The sequence below is a fragment of the Lissotriton helveticus genome, chromosome 2_2 (assembly GCF_964261635.1).
Source record: "Lissotriton helveticus chromosome 2_2, aLisHel1.1, whole genome shotgun sequence".
Classification (NCBI taxonomy): domain Eukaryota; kingdom Metazoa; phylum Chordata; class Amphibia; order Caudata; family Salamandridae; genus Lissotriton; species Lissotriton helveticus.
Genome location: NC_136060.1, coordinates 257,002,116 through 257,018,891, shown reverse-complemented (window position 1 = coordinate 257,018,891; position 16,776 = coordinate 257,002,116). Strand labels below are relative to the sequence as shown.

At 43.7% G+C, this 16,776-nt stretch overlaps 1 protein-coding gene across 5 annotated transcripts in view; it reads right to left on the bottom strand.

Annotated features, from left to right (window-relative positions):
- CCDC149 (coiled-coil domain containing 149) overlaps positions 1-16,776 on the bottom strand; it is a 480,627-nt gene that overhangs the window by 318,649 nt on the left and 145,202 nt on the right. For all 5 annotated transcript variants that reach the window (XM_078678386.1, XM_078678383.1, XM_078678387.1 and 2 more), the window contains one exon: positions 15,913-15,951. In XM_078678386.1, the coding sequence (XP_078534512.1) occupies positions 15,913-15,951 (39 nt within the window). The remainder of the gene's footprint in view (positions 1-15,912; positions 15,952-16,776) is intronic.

Here is a 16,776-nt window from a genome sequence, read left to right as displayed (position 1 = left end):
GGGGGAGTTCAAAAATATAATCCAAACGTGGGATTTCAGGGATGTGAACAGGTAATAAAACCACAAAAACAGCAAAAGCAGCAAAAGGTTCAAATGCAAAATGCTTCACAACAATTTTTATTAACAGAAAGTCAAGACAGTGATTCTGATGATTATTGCTGACGGTGCCCGAGAGAGGAGGAAGAGTGTGTTGTTGGAGCCACTCTTGAGGTTGACCAGTCTGGTCCTTATGTAAACGGGAAAGTTAATGATGTAGATATCACTTTTCTAGTGGACACTGGTGCTACCCGTTCTACTGTTAGATCAGTGGAAATTGAAAACCTACCTCTCTCTGGGGATACCATCCAAGTTGTGGGAGTAAGTAATCAGCAAATTAAAACAGACTTAACTGATCCAGTACCAGTTGAAATTGGAAATTACAGAGACAAACACAGATTTGTGGTTTGTAATAGTAGTCCAGTAAATCTATTAGCTAGAGACATCCTATGTAAAATGAATTGTAGAATATATTGTTCTCCTGAAGGAGTTGAGTTACAAACAATGGAGGAAGATGGTTTGTACAGAATGACAATGATGATGATGGAAGCAGAAGAAACAAAATTGTTTCCTGCATTTGAAGAAAAGGATTTACCTGAAGAGCTAAAGGAAACAGTGAAATCTAAAATATGGGATTTTACTGGGAATGAAATGGGTCTGATGAAAAACGTAGATCCTGTTAAAATTGCATTGGAACAGGGAATAGAATTTCCAAACACTCCACAGTATAAAATGAAAACAGAGACAATTGAAGGTATTACACCTATAATTGAAAAGTTAATCAAGCAAGGTGTATTAAAGGAAATGAAGAGTAGCTCTTGTAATTCACCAATTATGGGAGTTAAAAAGTCTAACGGAACATTTAGGATCGTACAAGATTTGAGAAAGGTTAATCAAATTGTCATTCCATGTTGTCCTGTGGTTCCAAATCCAGCAGTAATTCTATTTCAGATTCCACATGATGCTGAATGGTACACAGTTATTGACCTTTGCAATGCATTCTTTACTGTTCCCTTACACCCAGACAGTTATGAAATCTTTGCTTTCAGATTCCAAGGTAAGACCCTTGGATGGACAAGAATCCCTCAGGGCTATACTGAAAGTCCTTCAATCTTTAATGAACTGTTAAAAAGATCATTAGAAAATTTAGACTTACCAGGTAGGTCTACGCTGGTGCAGTATATTGATGATTTGTTAATAGCTGCAAAGACAAGAGAAAATTGTGTAACAGACACAATAATTCTGTTAAATCGCCTTGCAGAAGAAGGACATAAAGTGTCCCCAGCAAAACTACAGTTTTGCAAACAAGAAGTAAAATATCTTGGTCACAGAATTGCAAAGGGAAAAAGACAAGTAACAATAGAGAGAATAAAAATGATTCAAGCAATGTTACCGCCAAGAACACAAAGACAGGTCAGAATGTTCCTGGGAATGGTAGGTTACTGTCGACAATGGATAAGTGGATTTTCAGTAATTGCAAAACCACTACAAAGATTGACCAAATCAGATGTAAAAGATCCAATTATTCTCAATGATGCTGAGATGGAATCTTTTGAGAACCTGAAAAAGAGCTTATGCCAAGCTCCTGCTTTGGGTATGCCAAATTATGAGAAAGATTTTGAACTGTATTGCAGTGAGAGAGAAGGATGTGCATTATCTGTGTTAATTCAGAGACATGGAAATTTAAAGAAACCTATTGCATACTTCTCTGCAGTTCTTGATCCAATTGCAAAAGCATTACCAGGTTGTTTAAAAGCAGTTGCAGCTACAAGTATCAGCCTTGAACAAAGTGAAGGAATCATTATGGGATTTCCTGTGAAAGTTTTTGTGCCTCATTCAGTTGAAATATTACTGACAAGAGGTAAGACTCAACATTTAACAAGTAGCAGATTGACAAAGTATGAGAAAATCATACTGGGAGCAGATAATGTTTCGATTTCAAGATGTTTGAATCTGAATCCTTCTACATTACTGCCTGATTCCGAAATTGTTGATGACATTGAGACAGAACATGAATGTTTAGATGTCATGGAATTCTGCACTAAACCAAGAAAAGACATCAAAGACAGACCTTTGTCTGAATCGGATTTTGTCTACTTTGTAGATGGCTCATGCTTAAGATCCGAAGGAGGTGTCTTGAAAGCTTCATACTCAGTTTGTACAGTCGAAGATGTTGAAGAAGCATCATGTCTTGAAGGAGTTCGTTCAGCACAAGTGGCTGAATTGATTGCTTTAATTCGTGCATGTGAAATATCAAAAGATATAAGAGTTACCATCATTACTGATAGTCAGTATGGGTACGGAGTTGTGCATGATTATGGACAACTCTGGTCACAGAGAGGATACATGACATCAACAGGATCGCCAATTAAAAATGCAGTTTTTATTAGGAGATTAATTGAAGCAATACAATTACCAAAAGAAATTGCCATAGTCAAATGTGCAGCGCACACTAGAGGAACTGATTATATTTCCAAGGGAAATGCCTTCGCAGATGAAACAGCAAAGTACTGCGCAAGGAAAAATTATTCTTACAATCGGAATAGGAGTAAAGAAACTGATTCAAATTCATTAATGCTAACAACTGTTGTAGAAACATGGCATGAGATTAGAGATTTACAAAACGAAGCAGATGATGAAGAAAAAGATCTATGGTTAAGATCAGATTGTAGACCACGTGAAGAAGATGGAGTGTGGGTTTACAAAGATGGCAGAATAGTCTTACCAAATTGCTTGATTGCTGACATGGCCAGATTATATCATGGTCCTGCACATTTAGGAAGAGATTCTATGGTCAGACTTTTTAGAGAAACATGGTTCAATACAAAATTTAGAACCATTGCAGAATCTTTTTGTCAAAGGTGTTTGTCATGCCAACAAATGAATCCAAACAGAAAATCAGTGGTGGGGACAGGAATAATTGGTCGAGAGGGTGGTCCCTTTACCAGGTTACAAATAGATTTCATTGAAATGCCCTTACACAACTGTTTGAAATATGTACTTGTAATTGTATGCTTATTCTCAAAGTGGGTAGAGGCTTTCCCTACAAGACATTGTGATTCAATTACAGTAGCAAAACTAATGCTCAGAGAAATCATCCCAAGGTACGGTTTTCCAGTCACTATTGAGAGTGATGGAGGAAGCCATTTTGATAACAAACTGTTGAAGTTAATTTGTGAAGCTTTGAGCATTGAGCAGAAAATACACTGTGCATACAGACCAGAGGCATCAGGTGTAGTAGAACAAATAAATGGAACTATCAAAAACAGAATTGGAAAAATGTGTCTAGAAACAGGAGTTAAGTGGACTGATGCTCTTCCACTTGTTTTGATGTCATTAAGAAGTACACCAGATAAAAAGACAGGTCTGAGTCCTCATGAAATTATAATGGGAAGAGTTATGAGGCAAGCTTTTGTACCTGTAGGTAAACTGTTGAGCATAAATGACAGTGCAATTTTGGATTACTGTAAAAGGTTATCTGATATGGTAACTTCTGTGTCTAATCAGGTGGGAACTGAAGCTCAATCAAATGACAAAGTTTTGACACATGATCTGAGACCTGGAGACTGGGTCAGAACGAAAGTACATCGGAGAAGGAATTGTCTATCTCCTAGATGGCAGAAACCTAGGCAGATAATTTTGATCACTACTAATGCTGTAAAGTGCAGAGGATTGAAACGCTGGATTCATCCAAGTCATACTATTCCAGTACCAACTCCTGAGAGTTCTGATGTTGAAAGTGATACCACAGATGATTCTGATTCTGAAGCAGAAGACAGAACAGAAGGTGAAGTAATTCCAGATTCTGAAGATCGACAAGAAAGTCGACATCTGGAAACTGTGCAAGTGAATGGAAATCTGACAAGAAAAGACTTAGAAATAATTGAAATAGATTCTGAAGGAGAAGAGAATCTGTTAAAAGGAAAGATAACTGAGGATTCAGTTGTCTCTATTGAAGACAAAGAAGCTGAACCAAAGGAAGTTTCAGACCGGGAGAGTATCGAAAGGCAGAGAACAAGCTCTGAAGTAAGGAACAGAAATCCAAAATCTGGGAAGCTAGAGGTAATTGAGGAAGAGGAGGAGAACGAATTACCGAGTACCAGTGATGGAAGACAAAGTGAAGTTCCTGAAGGAGTGAAATTGCCGAATAGAGAAGTTCCTGAGTCAATTGAAATTTCAGACTACGAAACTGAAGAAAGTGACGTGGAAGGTGGAAGTGAAAACGGAAAGAAAAGGACTTGGAAGTCAGAATCAAATAATTCTGAACCAAAGAAGAAGTACGTGAGAAAAGCAGACTACTGGCCTGGTGGAAGATTGAGAGTCAGATTGATCAAAAAGCCAATAGAACAAGTTGAAGAAATAAGTAGTCAAAAGAGTCCAGGAAAAGAAGTTGGAGTTGGAAGAAAAATTGAAGTGATATCGAGAAAAGGGAAGAGAATAATTAGACCAAACCAGAAATATAAGTCTCCTGAGTGGACTTACTTAGTAATTCCACCTGTTATTGACATATATGATAGTAGCGAAGAAGAAAACGAAATCCAAGAAATTAGTGACAATGATTGAAGTACAAAATTATTAAATTGGCAAAAGGCTGAAGAAATCTTGTTAGTTGACACAAGGTCGAAGAAAAACTGTTTAGTTGAAGAAAACTTATGTATGACAGAAGGTCGAAGAAATCTTGTTTAGGGTCATAAAAGAAAAATATATTTTAAAAGGGGGGTATATATATAAATTTTAAAATTTATTTTTATTTTTGAGGCTAAAACTAACCTAAAAATGCCTTACGTTAAGGAGAGCACTTCAAAATGTTCTGTTTTTAAAAGATGCTGTAAGATGACTCTGGTGTGTCTGCTCATTTTAGTTCTGCTCTGGTTAGTACTAGCTGTGATTATCCCTTTAGAAATGAATAGAGAATTACACAAAGTTAACATAACAAGCAAAGCTCTGGTTAGCCAAACTAAACATAGTGCATCTGCAAAAGTAATTGATCATCAGCCTAACATCCATCAAGATAAATCAATAGGTGATTTTTCAAGCAATACATTCACAAAGCTTTTGAGTGAATATGTAAAGGTAATGGATGCAAAGGACTGTTATGTCTGTGTTAAGTTACCTGCTTCTGTTTCTGAAGGAGTAACATATAATATGCTTCCTCTCACTTATGCTGTTACATGTAGTGTATTAACTAGTTTATTTTATCAAACTGGACGTTTAGAATATTACTATTCAAATTATGATGAGATTTTTGCTAATGTTAAGATTGATAATGCTTTAAATAAGCATAAGAAAGTAAAACAATTGAGAGAATATTTCCTTGTTACTAACGAACTCACTTATGAGTATGCTTACAAGAATAATCTAACATGTAAATTAAGTGCTGAAGGAAAGAAATTTTTGAATATGGTTGAGGAGAGAAGAGCAATTTATAAGAGAAATGAATTAGTCAAGCAGACTAAGTCATCCTTCTGGCAAAAAGAGGATGAGAAATTAAATGGCAAAATGCTTGAAAATATTGCAATTCACATAGACAAACCTGTTAGTGGAAAGCTTTGCATTAGAAGAGATAATACACTTTTTGATAATTATTTTGTAGGTGCAAGTAACTGTGAAGATACTTATCAGATTATGGGAGGTTGGGGATTTAAAGGTGGAACAGATCCTATATTTCCTGGAATTTATTTTGTTTGTGGTGACAAAGCTTACTATAACCTTCCTGACCACTGGTATGGAACTTGTTATGTGGGAATTGTTTTTCCTAAAGTGTTTCATGTTGACAGAGATTCAGAAGGATTGTTTAAAATTCATAATTATGTAAATAGAGCTAAAAGAGAAACTTTTACTGAAGTTCTGGGAGATATTTTTCAAGCTGTAATTCCTTTTGTTGGAATAACCCTAAATGCAGGGAGAATCAGAAAATTGTCCACTATAGTTGATAGATTATCAACCGACACTGCTGATGGGTTTCAATTAGTGAACGTTGAAGTTATTGCAATTAGATCCATGGTAATTCAAGATCGCCTTGCTTTAGACATACTCCTAGCAAAAGAGGGAGGAGTCTGTGGCATTTTACATGTCCAACATTGCTGTACATATATACCGGATGAAAGTAAGAATATTGAAATGTATATTAAGAATATTACACAAATGCATTCAGAGATAATTCCTTTAGAAGAAGAAGATTTTACAGGGAAACTTTCAAAAAGGTTTCAAGCAATTAAAAACTGGTTTCATAATATCGGAAGTTCAATTCTTGGCAAGATTTTGGCACCTTTGATTATAATATTTTTCATTTTTATTTTGACTAAAGTAGGTTGTTTGTTACATAAAAGAAAGAAACAGTTAAAGGAAAAGAAGAGAATTTATAAACTGAGAAAAGAAGAGGAAAGGGAGATCGAGTTACAGGAGTTACATAGTGAGCGTCATGTTAATTGCAAAGATTATGCTGAAACAGATTTTTAGGTTTACTAAAATAATTGAATTTGAATCGATTTCTTAAAAATTTAATTTACCAAAATTTTGAGTGCTGGTGTGGTGATTTGTTAATCACCAGATGAGGGAGTTGATGGAGCGAGATAGAAAACAAAATTTTGTTTAAACTCGCAAAGTCACATTTCCATAACATGAATAAAATTATTAATGATTTGTGATATGTCGTACTAATACAACTTAGATTAAACTTTACACGTGGGGGGACTAACATGTGTGCTCATAAACGTGCATATTTGTTGCATCTTTTTGTTCGTGCAAAATAATAAAATAATTTATTGTTTTCGTTTTTGTCATTACTAACTGCTGCAAACTTAAAATAAGCATGTGCTTGTTTTGCTTTTCCTTGTCTGTGTGATGTCATTTCTACTATTCTAGGTGCATATGGATCTCATAGAAAAACGGAGACTGGTAAATATAAACGCTGCTTTATTTGTTTGCAATGGCTAGGTAACATTTTGATTAATCGGGTGGGTTAATTAATTAGTAAACCATGGGGTGGATACAGAATCTACATTATTTCTTACATTAATACTTTTCTTGTGTTTGTTTTATACTAGAAAACATAAGTTGCCTGCTTTTGGGCCTAGTTATTTGAGCCGCAGAAAAAGAGCTGATCTATAATTCTGCAGAAAGTCACGAGACGCCCATTCTGAATTAAAACGTTTATTGAAGCTGCATTCACAAAGCAAAAAACTGATGAGCTGACATCATTCTGTCGGACGTGGCCAAGGTCGAAAGTGAACTTTTTGTCAGTCCTTAACTTGGCATCCGCGGAAGTTGTACTGAAAGACTATGGAAGCTGCGAGGATGACTTAATACAAAGTTGCAATCGCAGGAAGCTTCTGGCTTCACGTGGAAGAGACAATGGTCTTTGTAAGACATGATTTTGTGGAACTTTTTAAGAATCGGGTGACATGTCACTTGTCACTCTCAGCCAATGGGACGTCGAGGATTTCTGAAAACTTTCCTTTGCTAGTTTAGTTAGCGTAGAAAGGTATAAAAAGTCATGCCCTTAGGGTTGGGCTGGCTGCTGCTTTCTGACTTTCCGATGAGGGTGAAGTGCTGCTGGACTTTGCGTGGAGCACGTAAGAATTCTCAAAGAACTTTACTTTAATTTCTATCTATTTAGCTTATTTAGGGACTTAGGTTTTAGAAATGCTAAACTTTAAATATTCACTTTGAATTTTGATTCACTTGCATAAATTGTATTTTTCTATATTTCTTTACAATCATGCTTGCTTTATTGCTAATAAAATGCAATTATAAAACTATCAATTTACATACCATAATTTAGAAAATAAAATCTTACTTTTGACAAACAAGCTGGTCTTGGTTATTCAGAAGTGTAGGTTACCTTTAGCTAGATCACGTCGCCTATGGTGGTCGTTTAAATGATTGGGTTTTATTCTAATGACAATATTCTTTCTGCAAATGTATAAATATGTATATAGTGTGTAGATAATGTGTATATAGATTTATTCTGACCACCTGATTCAGTAGGCCCAAAATATATCAGGTTCATAAATGGGTCCATATTTAGTATAGAATTTTGTTTATAGGTTATGTAGTTGGGTAGCGTAGTTTATGATATATTTTCTATAGCCCGCTGGATCACTAGTAAGAGCCCACACCCCATCCACAAACCTATGTAAACCCCAGACTCATCCCCCGCCCTTATCCTTTGCTCTTAATGACTCACTGACTTTATAAGGGGAAAAATGTACCGCAGAATCTAGCTAAAAAAACAAACACTTACCATATCCATTCCCTATAAAAGCCTACTCCATCATCAGCGCCTGAAAATACAAATGCCTTATCTTGCTTCTAAAACTGCCCTCACCTTCTACTCCGAAGCAACATTCTGCTTCATCCTCTTCCCCACTAAGAATCCCAGTCGCATTCAATACACCAGAGGGACCATTTGCCTTAGTCCATAATCCAGGTATATCACCTAGCAGTACGAAAAATAATTTCTCTCATCCTTTGCACGGAAGAAACCAAATCACTCATCTTTGGCCCAAGAAATACTGAGCCGTTCCCAAAATGCCCAACCTCTCCCATACTCACTCACCCAAGAATCACTCCTTCCATACTTCCCGCAGGAAATGTTCTGCCATCCAATCACTGTGCATATTTTTCGCCCACTCTTTCTTCCATAATCTCCCAAATCTTTGTGCTGTCTTCTACAAATCAAGTCAACTCAGTCCTTGCACTAACGTCCCTCGTCAAGGTGCAGAAAAAAGATACCCGGGATCCCGTCACGTCATGCCCCACCCTTGTAAATCACATTATTTAAAATAAACAAAGGAAAATACCTGGGGTTTACCCAACCATTTGCACCCCCTGGGTAACTTCTTCCCCCATGTGCAGGTCTGAAATAAACCAACACCCGGCATCTTGCCATTCGGTGGGTGTTCTCTCCCCCCTCCCTCCTATAATTGCATTCTCCACTTTCCCACAACGAGCGGACAGCCAGTACTGCACTCGGAGACACACGGGCTACAGGTGAGAAGGTGCAAGAGCACCACCCACATTCCCCACCTCCTCTCGTCTCTTGGCATCCGGGGAAGGCGGCGGCCGCAACAGGCAAAGCGCGTCCCTCGGGCCCTGTGTTTTACCGCTCTGACATCAGAGCAGTAAACAAACGGTTTACAAAACCTGTGCTTATGATAAACACTTGTGATGAAAGCCATACCTAATAAAATATTACAGTTGAGTAATGGCATTACAATGTCTTTGCTAGAGATGGCAGACAGTGAAAAGTAGCTTCACGTATAGAACACTTAACTGACACAAAACATTTGCTCCGTAAATGAGATTTTAGGGCATCTTGATTTTGAATTTTTATATCCTGAAAATTGGATTATATGGTAAAATGTTTAGTTATTGCACGACTGAATTGAGAGGTAATAATCTACGAGGCAAGAATCTACCTGCTTATTACCCACATATGCGAATGTACAGCAATAGCATGGACGCAGAATTATATAAAACTGCTTATGTGTACGTATTTGCGAGAAATGACTAACTTCGCATATGTTATCTGTAACTAAAATATCAATGTAATTACAAAAAGCAAAAGACCAAGGATTTAAATATGTGAAGATACAGTAAAAGAAATAATATTCTCTCCACCATAAATATAAAGGGGCAGATTTACGTTTCCTGGCGCCTTCCTGCAAATCAGCAGGGATGCGCCAAGAAACTTGCGACCCGCAAAACCATCCATGCGCCACCACTGATGCGCTGCATTTACAATGCGGGGCGCCGTGACGCACAGATGGGCAGATGCGTGTCGCATCCCCCGGTGGTAATGCGGCGCATTGCTGGAGTCGCGTTGCAAGCGCGATGCGGCTCCAGCAAGGCTCGGAGGTGCCCTATGCCTACCATGCTGCGTCAATCCTTTAAGCAGGCGCAGGGTTTTGATGCAGCATGGCCGTAAAAGTGACTCCGTGAAATCTTGTAGATTTCACTGCGTCACTTTTACGAGGCGTACCCGCGAGGGAACGCCCACCCTGCGCTGGAACGCAGCTTGAGAGGGCACTGAGGAGCAACGTTGGAGTCTGGCGCTCGACTGTGTCTCGAGGGGGCATTGAGGTGCTGCGAACTGAGAGACAAATTTGAGCGGCACTTTCCGCGGCTTTCTCTTTCTCTTATGTGCCTGCAGAAGCAATGTTTGTATGCAGCATGGAGGTCGTGTGGGCTATGCTTTAACTAGAAGCAAGGTATTTTCTGCCTCTGTTTTCTATGGTTTCTGGATGCGGTAAAGTCGATGCTCCAGCTCAAAGTGCAAGTTAGACCGGAGGTGGGGCGCTGAGAGCTACAACATATAGGATCTTACTAAAGTACTAAAGTTTGTAATTTAAAAAGGAACTCTCAACAGATGCTTCGCACCGTGAGAGAGAGCCTGTAGGGAGCCGCGCAAAGGAACTACAAGCCCCAAGACGCTATTCAGGGCCACCAGCTGCCAACCTGCCACTCCCCCTTGCAACCGGAAGGTCTTAATCAATCAGTTGTTCCTGCCGCGCGGGACGCGCCGGGCTAAGCCCGGGCAAAGAGCGGGCTGTCTGTGGCCGTCGGGGGCCGGAAGAGGCTGGGTTGGGCCCCCCTCTTTGAGAACAGCTTTTGGAAGATTGAGGGCACGAAAGGTCCCATTTTCACTGACTCAGGGCCGACGAGAGAAGAGCTGGTGCTTTTGACTGTGAGTGACTGGGCTGGGCTATTACCCCAAAACGTTTGCTCCAGGTATAAATAGGGGGGTGGAGTCGGGTTGCTTGATAAATTGGTTAGTAGGGGTGGCTCCGATCCGTTTTACAGACTGTCACTGGGGCTTGGAGTTGCATTTCGGCTGTGTTTGCATATTAGTCATCCTATTCTGTAGACCCTTGACAGACTTTTAACACAATGGCTAGCACCGTGCAAACAAGGTCATCTAAATTGGGTCATAATACCCCACCAAACTCCCGTTCTTGACCCGGTCACTCCACTCGGCACGGCCCCCGTGTGTCCGGATTCTGCTGCCGCTGCCTGCTTGGCCCTCTTGCTGCCGCCTCTCCTTAGGGCACCTGCTCTCCAGGCTTGCCCTCGCTCCCCAGGCTTGCCCAGGCTTGCCCCGATCTCCAGGCTTGCCCTCGCTCTCCCCCGCTCCGCTTTCCCGCTCTTTCCCCCCCTTTGCTCCCCGCCACTGCTCTCCTGCGGCCCCGCCCCCCTCTCCTGTCTCCCGCCTCCCAGGTGCTCCTCCCTCCCACTTCGCCATAAATGGCGGGGACTGCGCGTACGCACCAAAGGCGCGCCAAAGGCAAGCCCGTCCACGGCTGGACCGCGCCCAGCGCCAGGAACCCTGGTCCTCAACAATGCCAGCCCACCCGACGGACCTACGACGCCGCCACCCTCCACGCACTCAACGCCGGCCGGAACCCCGCCTGCTACCGAGCCACCCCGAAACGCACCCACGGACTCTTCACCTGCCAATTCACCTGCCTCCGAACCTGCACCGCACCCGCCAAGCCGAGCACCAGCAACAACCACCTCAAGTGCATCCTGCTCAACACCCGCTCCGTCCACAGGCAGGCTGTCGAACTCTGGAACCTCCTCGACACAACCTCACCAGACGTCGCCTTCCTCACAGAAACCTGGATGAATGCCTCCTCAGCCCCCGACATCGCCATAGCCATCCCGGATGGCTACAAGATCACCCGGAGGGACCGCGTCAACCAAACCGGAGGAGGCATCGCCATCGTTCACAGAAACACCATCCGCATCATGACCAACTCCGACGACACCCTCACCGCCGCCGAGCACCTTCACTTCCAGATACACACCGACCCCAAGACCACCACCCTCAGAGGCACTCTCATCTACAGACCCCCGGGACCACGCACACAATTCAGCGAAGCCATCGCAGACTTCATCAGTCCACACGCCCTCACCTCATCAGACTACATCCTCCTAAGGGACCTCAACTTCCACCTGGAGAACAACAATGACAGCAACACTGCCGCCCTGCTGGACAACCTCGGACTCAAGCAACTGGTGAACACCCGCACCAACTACGCCGGCCACACGTTTGACCCCGTCTTCTCCTCCAGCAAGCACATCTCCTTCAGCCACTCCTCCGTACTACACTGGACAGATCACAGCTGCGTCCACTTGAACTTCAGGAGAACCACGACCCACCACCACCCGCAGCAGGTCCCCCGCAGAAACTGGAGCAAGATCACCGCCGACCAGCTCACCACCGCCCTCAGCCAGAACCCACCCACCAACACGACGGACCCCAGCGAAGCAGCCCGCAACCTCACACATTGGCTCACCACCTGCGCCGACGACCTCGCACCACTGAAGAACCCTCCCAGCAGATCCGGCAGCAGGAAAGCCTCGTGGTTCACCAACGACCTCAAAAACTCCAAGAAAACCTGTCGCACCCTCGAGAAAGCCTGGCGCCACGACCAGACAACATAAAACATGACAGCCCTCAAAAACGCTACCCGAAAACACCACCAGCTGATCCGCACCACCAAAAGGACAACATTCAAAGAACGACTGGACAACAACACCCACAACAGCAAGGAACTCTTCAGCATCGTTAAAGAGCTCTCCAACCCCAGCGCCTGCAACAACGATATCACACCCTCGCAAGACCTCTGCGACTTACTCGCCTCGTTCTTCCACCGCAAGATCGCCAACATACACAATAGCTTCAGCGCACAGACCACGCACACATCCACCGAACCAACACCCCCCACCACCACCCTCTGCACCTGGACCCCTGTCAGCACCGAAGACACCACCCGCCTGATGAACACCATCCACTCCGGCTCCCCAACCGACCCCTGCCCACACCACATCTTCAACAAAGCCGACTCCATCATCGCACCCCAGCTCCGGAACATCATCAACAGCTCCTTCGCATCCACCACCTTCCCGGAGAGTTGGAAACATGCCGAGCTGAGCGCCCTCCTGAAGAAACCCACCGCGGACCCCACGGACCTCAAGAACTTCTGCCCCATCTCGCTCCTCCCCTTTCCAGCCAAAGTCATAGAGAAGACCGTCAACGGACAACTCTCCGCCTTCCTCGAGACCAACGGATCCCTCGACCCATCACAGTCCGGTTTCCGAGCAAACCACAGCACCAAGACCGCTCTCATCGCAGCTACCGACATCAGATCCCTGCTCGACAACGGGGAAACTGCTGCCCTCATCCTCCTGGACCTCTCAGCAGCCTTCGACACCGTATGCCACCGCACCCTGATCCAGCTCCTCAGCAACACCGGAATCCAAGGAGCGGCCCTGGAGTGGATCATCTCGTTCCTCGCCGGAAGAACCCAGAGAGTCCGCCTCCCCCATTCCGATCCGCGGCCACCGAAGTGATCTGCGGCGTCCCGCAAGGATCCTCACTCAGCCCCACCCTCTTCAACGTCTACATGAGCCCTCTCGCTGCCATCGCACGCCAACACAACCTTAACATCATCTCCTACGCCGACGACACCCAGCTGATCCTCTCCCTCACCAACGACCCCGCCACCGCCAAAGCCAGCTTCCAGGAAGGAATGAAAGACGTCGCGGAATGGATGAAGATCAGCCGTCTGAAACTGAACTCAGACAAGACGGAAGTCCTCATCCTCGGACCATCCCCTTCCACCTGGGACGACTCCTGGTGCCCCCCTGCACTGGGCACAGGACCTAAGCCAACAGACCATGCACGCAACCTAGGCTTCATCCTGGACTCCTCCCTCACGATGACCAAGCAAGTCAACGCCGTCTCGTCTTCCTGCTTCAACACCCTGCGCATGCTCCAAAAGATCTTCCGGTGGATCCCCACAGAAACCAGGAAGACGGTCACCCAGGCCCTCGTCACCAGCCGTCTGGACTATGGGAACACCCTCTACACCGGAACCACAGCCAAACTCCAGAAAAGACTCCAGCGCATACAGAACGCTTCTGCGCGACTCATCCTGGACATCCCTCGCCACAGCCACATCTCTGCCCATCTGAAAGACCTGCACTGGCTCCCCGTCACCAAGAGGATCACGTTCAGACTCCTCACCCACGCACACAAGGCTCTCCACGACATGGGCCCGAAATACCTCAACAGCCGCCTCACATTCTACACACCCACCTGCCAGCTCCGATCCGCCAGCCTCGCCCTCGCCTCCGTCCCACAAATCCGCAAATCCACTGCCGGAGGAAGATCCTTCTACTACCTGGCGGCCAAGACATGGAACTCCCTCCCCACCCACCTTCGGATGACCCAGGACCATCTCTCCTTCAGAAAGCAACTCAAGACCTGGCTGTTCGAGCAGTAGCGTTTCCCCCCTCCAAGCGCCTTGAGACCCTAGCGGGTGAGTTGCGCGCTCTACAAATTTGCTGATTGATTGAACGCCCACATGAAACCTGACCCAGGTTTCATGTGGCTCAGGGGTTTACAACGTGACGCATCTCCCTAGATGCGTCACGTTGTAAATACGGCGCAACATGGGGCATGATTTACGCCGCTGCTGCGTTACAGAAGTGACTCAACGGCGGCATAAATGTGTCGCAAGGGGCTTGTAAATCTGCCCTGGACTACTTTGCTTTGTACTTCAGTGGCATTATAACAGAACTCAGCCCTTGGGCTTGTTGTAGTATTGGGTCATGGGAAGCTTTGCTAGTTATAACATACAATAGTAGGGCCAGACTTAGGCCATATGCAACTGGCTCAGCAGCTTAAGGGACCAGTTCCAGGGCGGTGAAAAGTAATGTCCTGCTTCCGGGCCCCACTAAGCACAGATATGCTCAAGTGGTCAAGTGACTAAGGTTCCCTGCATCCAGAGCCTGTCCCACACGGCCTACGGTTATGCACGGTTCATAAAGTAACTACGAATGCTGAGTGCAGGGTGTCATCTCAGACTATATGGACTCGGAATTTTGAGGGTAAGTGAAATAACAACTGCACAGGGCCAAAGGCATGCAGACACAGTTGATTAAAAAGGTAAGAGGCAAGACAGAAAGTTCGGCGGAAGGCAGTGGACTCTGTTGACTTGTGTATTTGAAGCTTATCTCCCAGTTAATAGCTTTGAAGGCCGGGCCTCACTTTAACTGTGCACTCACAATTTTACAGGTTATTTAAAAAGGGGGCATCTCCACGTGGTTTAAGGAGCATTGTAGGTGCTACAGATATTGTTAGAGCCTAGATCGTCGGCTCATGGGATGGAGATGTGTGTGTGCGCTCAGCTGAAGGTTGTGTGCACTGAGCTTGGTGAACTTGTGTTTTTGAGAGGTAGTGGAAAACAAATCAGAAATGTCTGTTCATGGACAAATCACAGCTGGTTTTATGCAGATGTGCACACACATATAAAACAAAAAACACAAAGTCAAGTTGTGGTTTCTCTTACTCGACACTTAACATGTTTAAAAGAAAATGTGAAATTAATTTAAACATCTACAGTTAAAGTAATGAATTAAACCTAAGCCCCCTCTAGCGACCCCCCCCCCCCCCGCGAAATTCACCAGTTATGGTTAGCCCTGCATGACATAACTCTCAAACCAGGTTAAAAACCTTCCCACTACTTACCTATACAGTTAGGTGATGCACGCGGGCCCCATATCCATCCAGCAGAAATAAATGATTGCAGTCACAGTTAATAAGCAGTGACTATTGCTAAGTCATAGCAGTGGAAATAGTGCGTTTTTTAACTGCTGTGACATAAATGCAGTGAATAACAGCATTTAGAAAAGCCTGTTGACGATAGTGGATCGGTCTGGGGCCCATATTTAACATCAGAATATTCAATGTAATACTAGAGTGTGAAGAACAATGGAAATGTTGCCTCAAGAGTCCCAAATGCCCAACATTCATTTCTGTAAGCCCACTTAACAAAGGTCCCAGACAGCATGAATGGAGCCTACCTGTTTCCTCTTTTCAGGTGGTATCGATGGATCTCCGTCCTGCAAACAGACAGCAAAGCATAATACATTGTTACTGAGACGCTTGCAATGAACGCTGTTCATTAAAAAGACATTTAAAATACCAAAGGAAAAATATCTCAGCATCAGATACTACAGACAATATGACTCAAAGGAGAAGAAACTAGTGCACTAAGGACGCAGTCACTTCTGCAAAGAACGCCCGTACATCCTACGGTTGGGTTAATAAAGGGCATTCATTACACGTTAATTACACTGTTCACAACATGGCTTCGTGCTTCTTCGGGTACGGATCTATATGTTATTTTTCAGAAGTTAGAACCGTTCTCATAGGATTGCCTTTCTTCAATGAGATTCCTCGTCTAAATAGTGAACTGATTTATAGTATAAACATACCAAGACTAGTATTGACTCGAACTAGCTGCTTAGAAGTAAACAAAGGTCCACCCTCAGAAGACATAAGGATTCAAATGGGGCAAATACAAACCAGACACAAGCGAACTTAAACACATAGAGGACACAGAACACATTTTGTAGTCAATGAGTTATAGCTGAGGTTGTAAGGAGCAGGGATGGGCAAGAGAATAGGCTGCTTCAATGTTTGGTTGTTTCACTGTTGCATTTGTGTGATGTCAGGCGCATAAATATACTTTATTGTGTCAAGTTATTTAAAACAATCACAATATAAAAAACAGTATGAATGAAACCGATAGCACAAAACTAAAAACTTAATACAACACAATCAATCAATGCCACAAGCAGCCCTCAACTCCCATGCAACCCTAGGCCCCTGAAGTGCAAAATGAAAACAGGGCCCCTCAAATTAGGCCAACAAAGAAACCAACT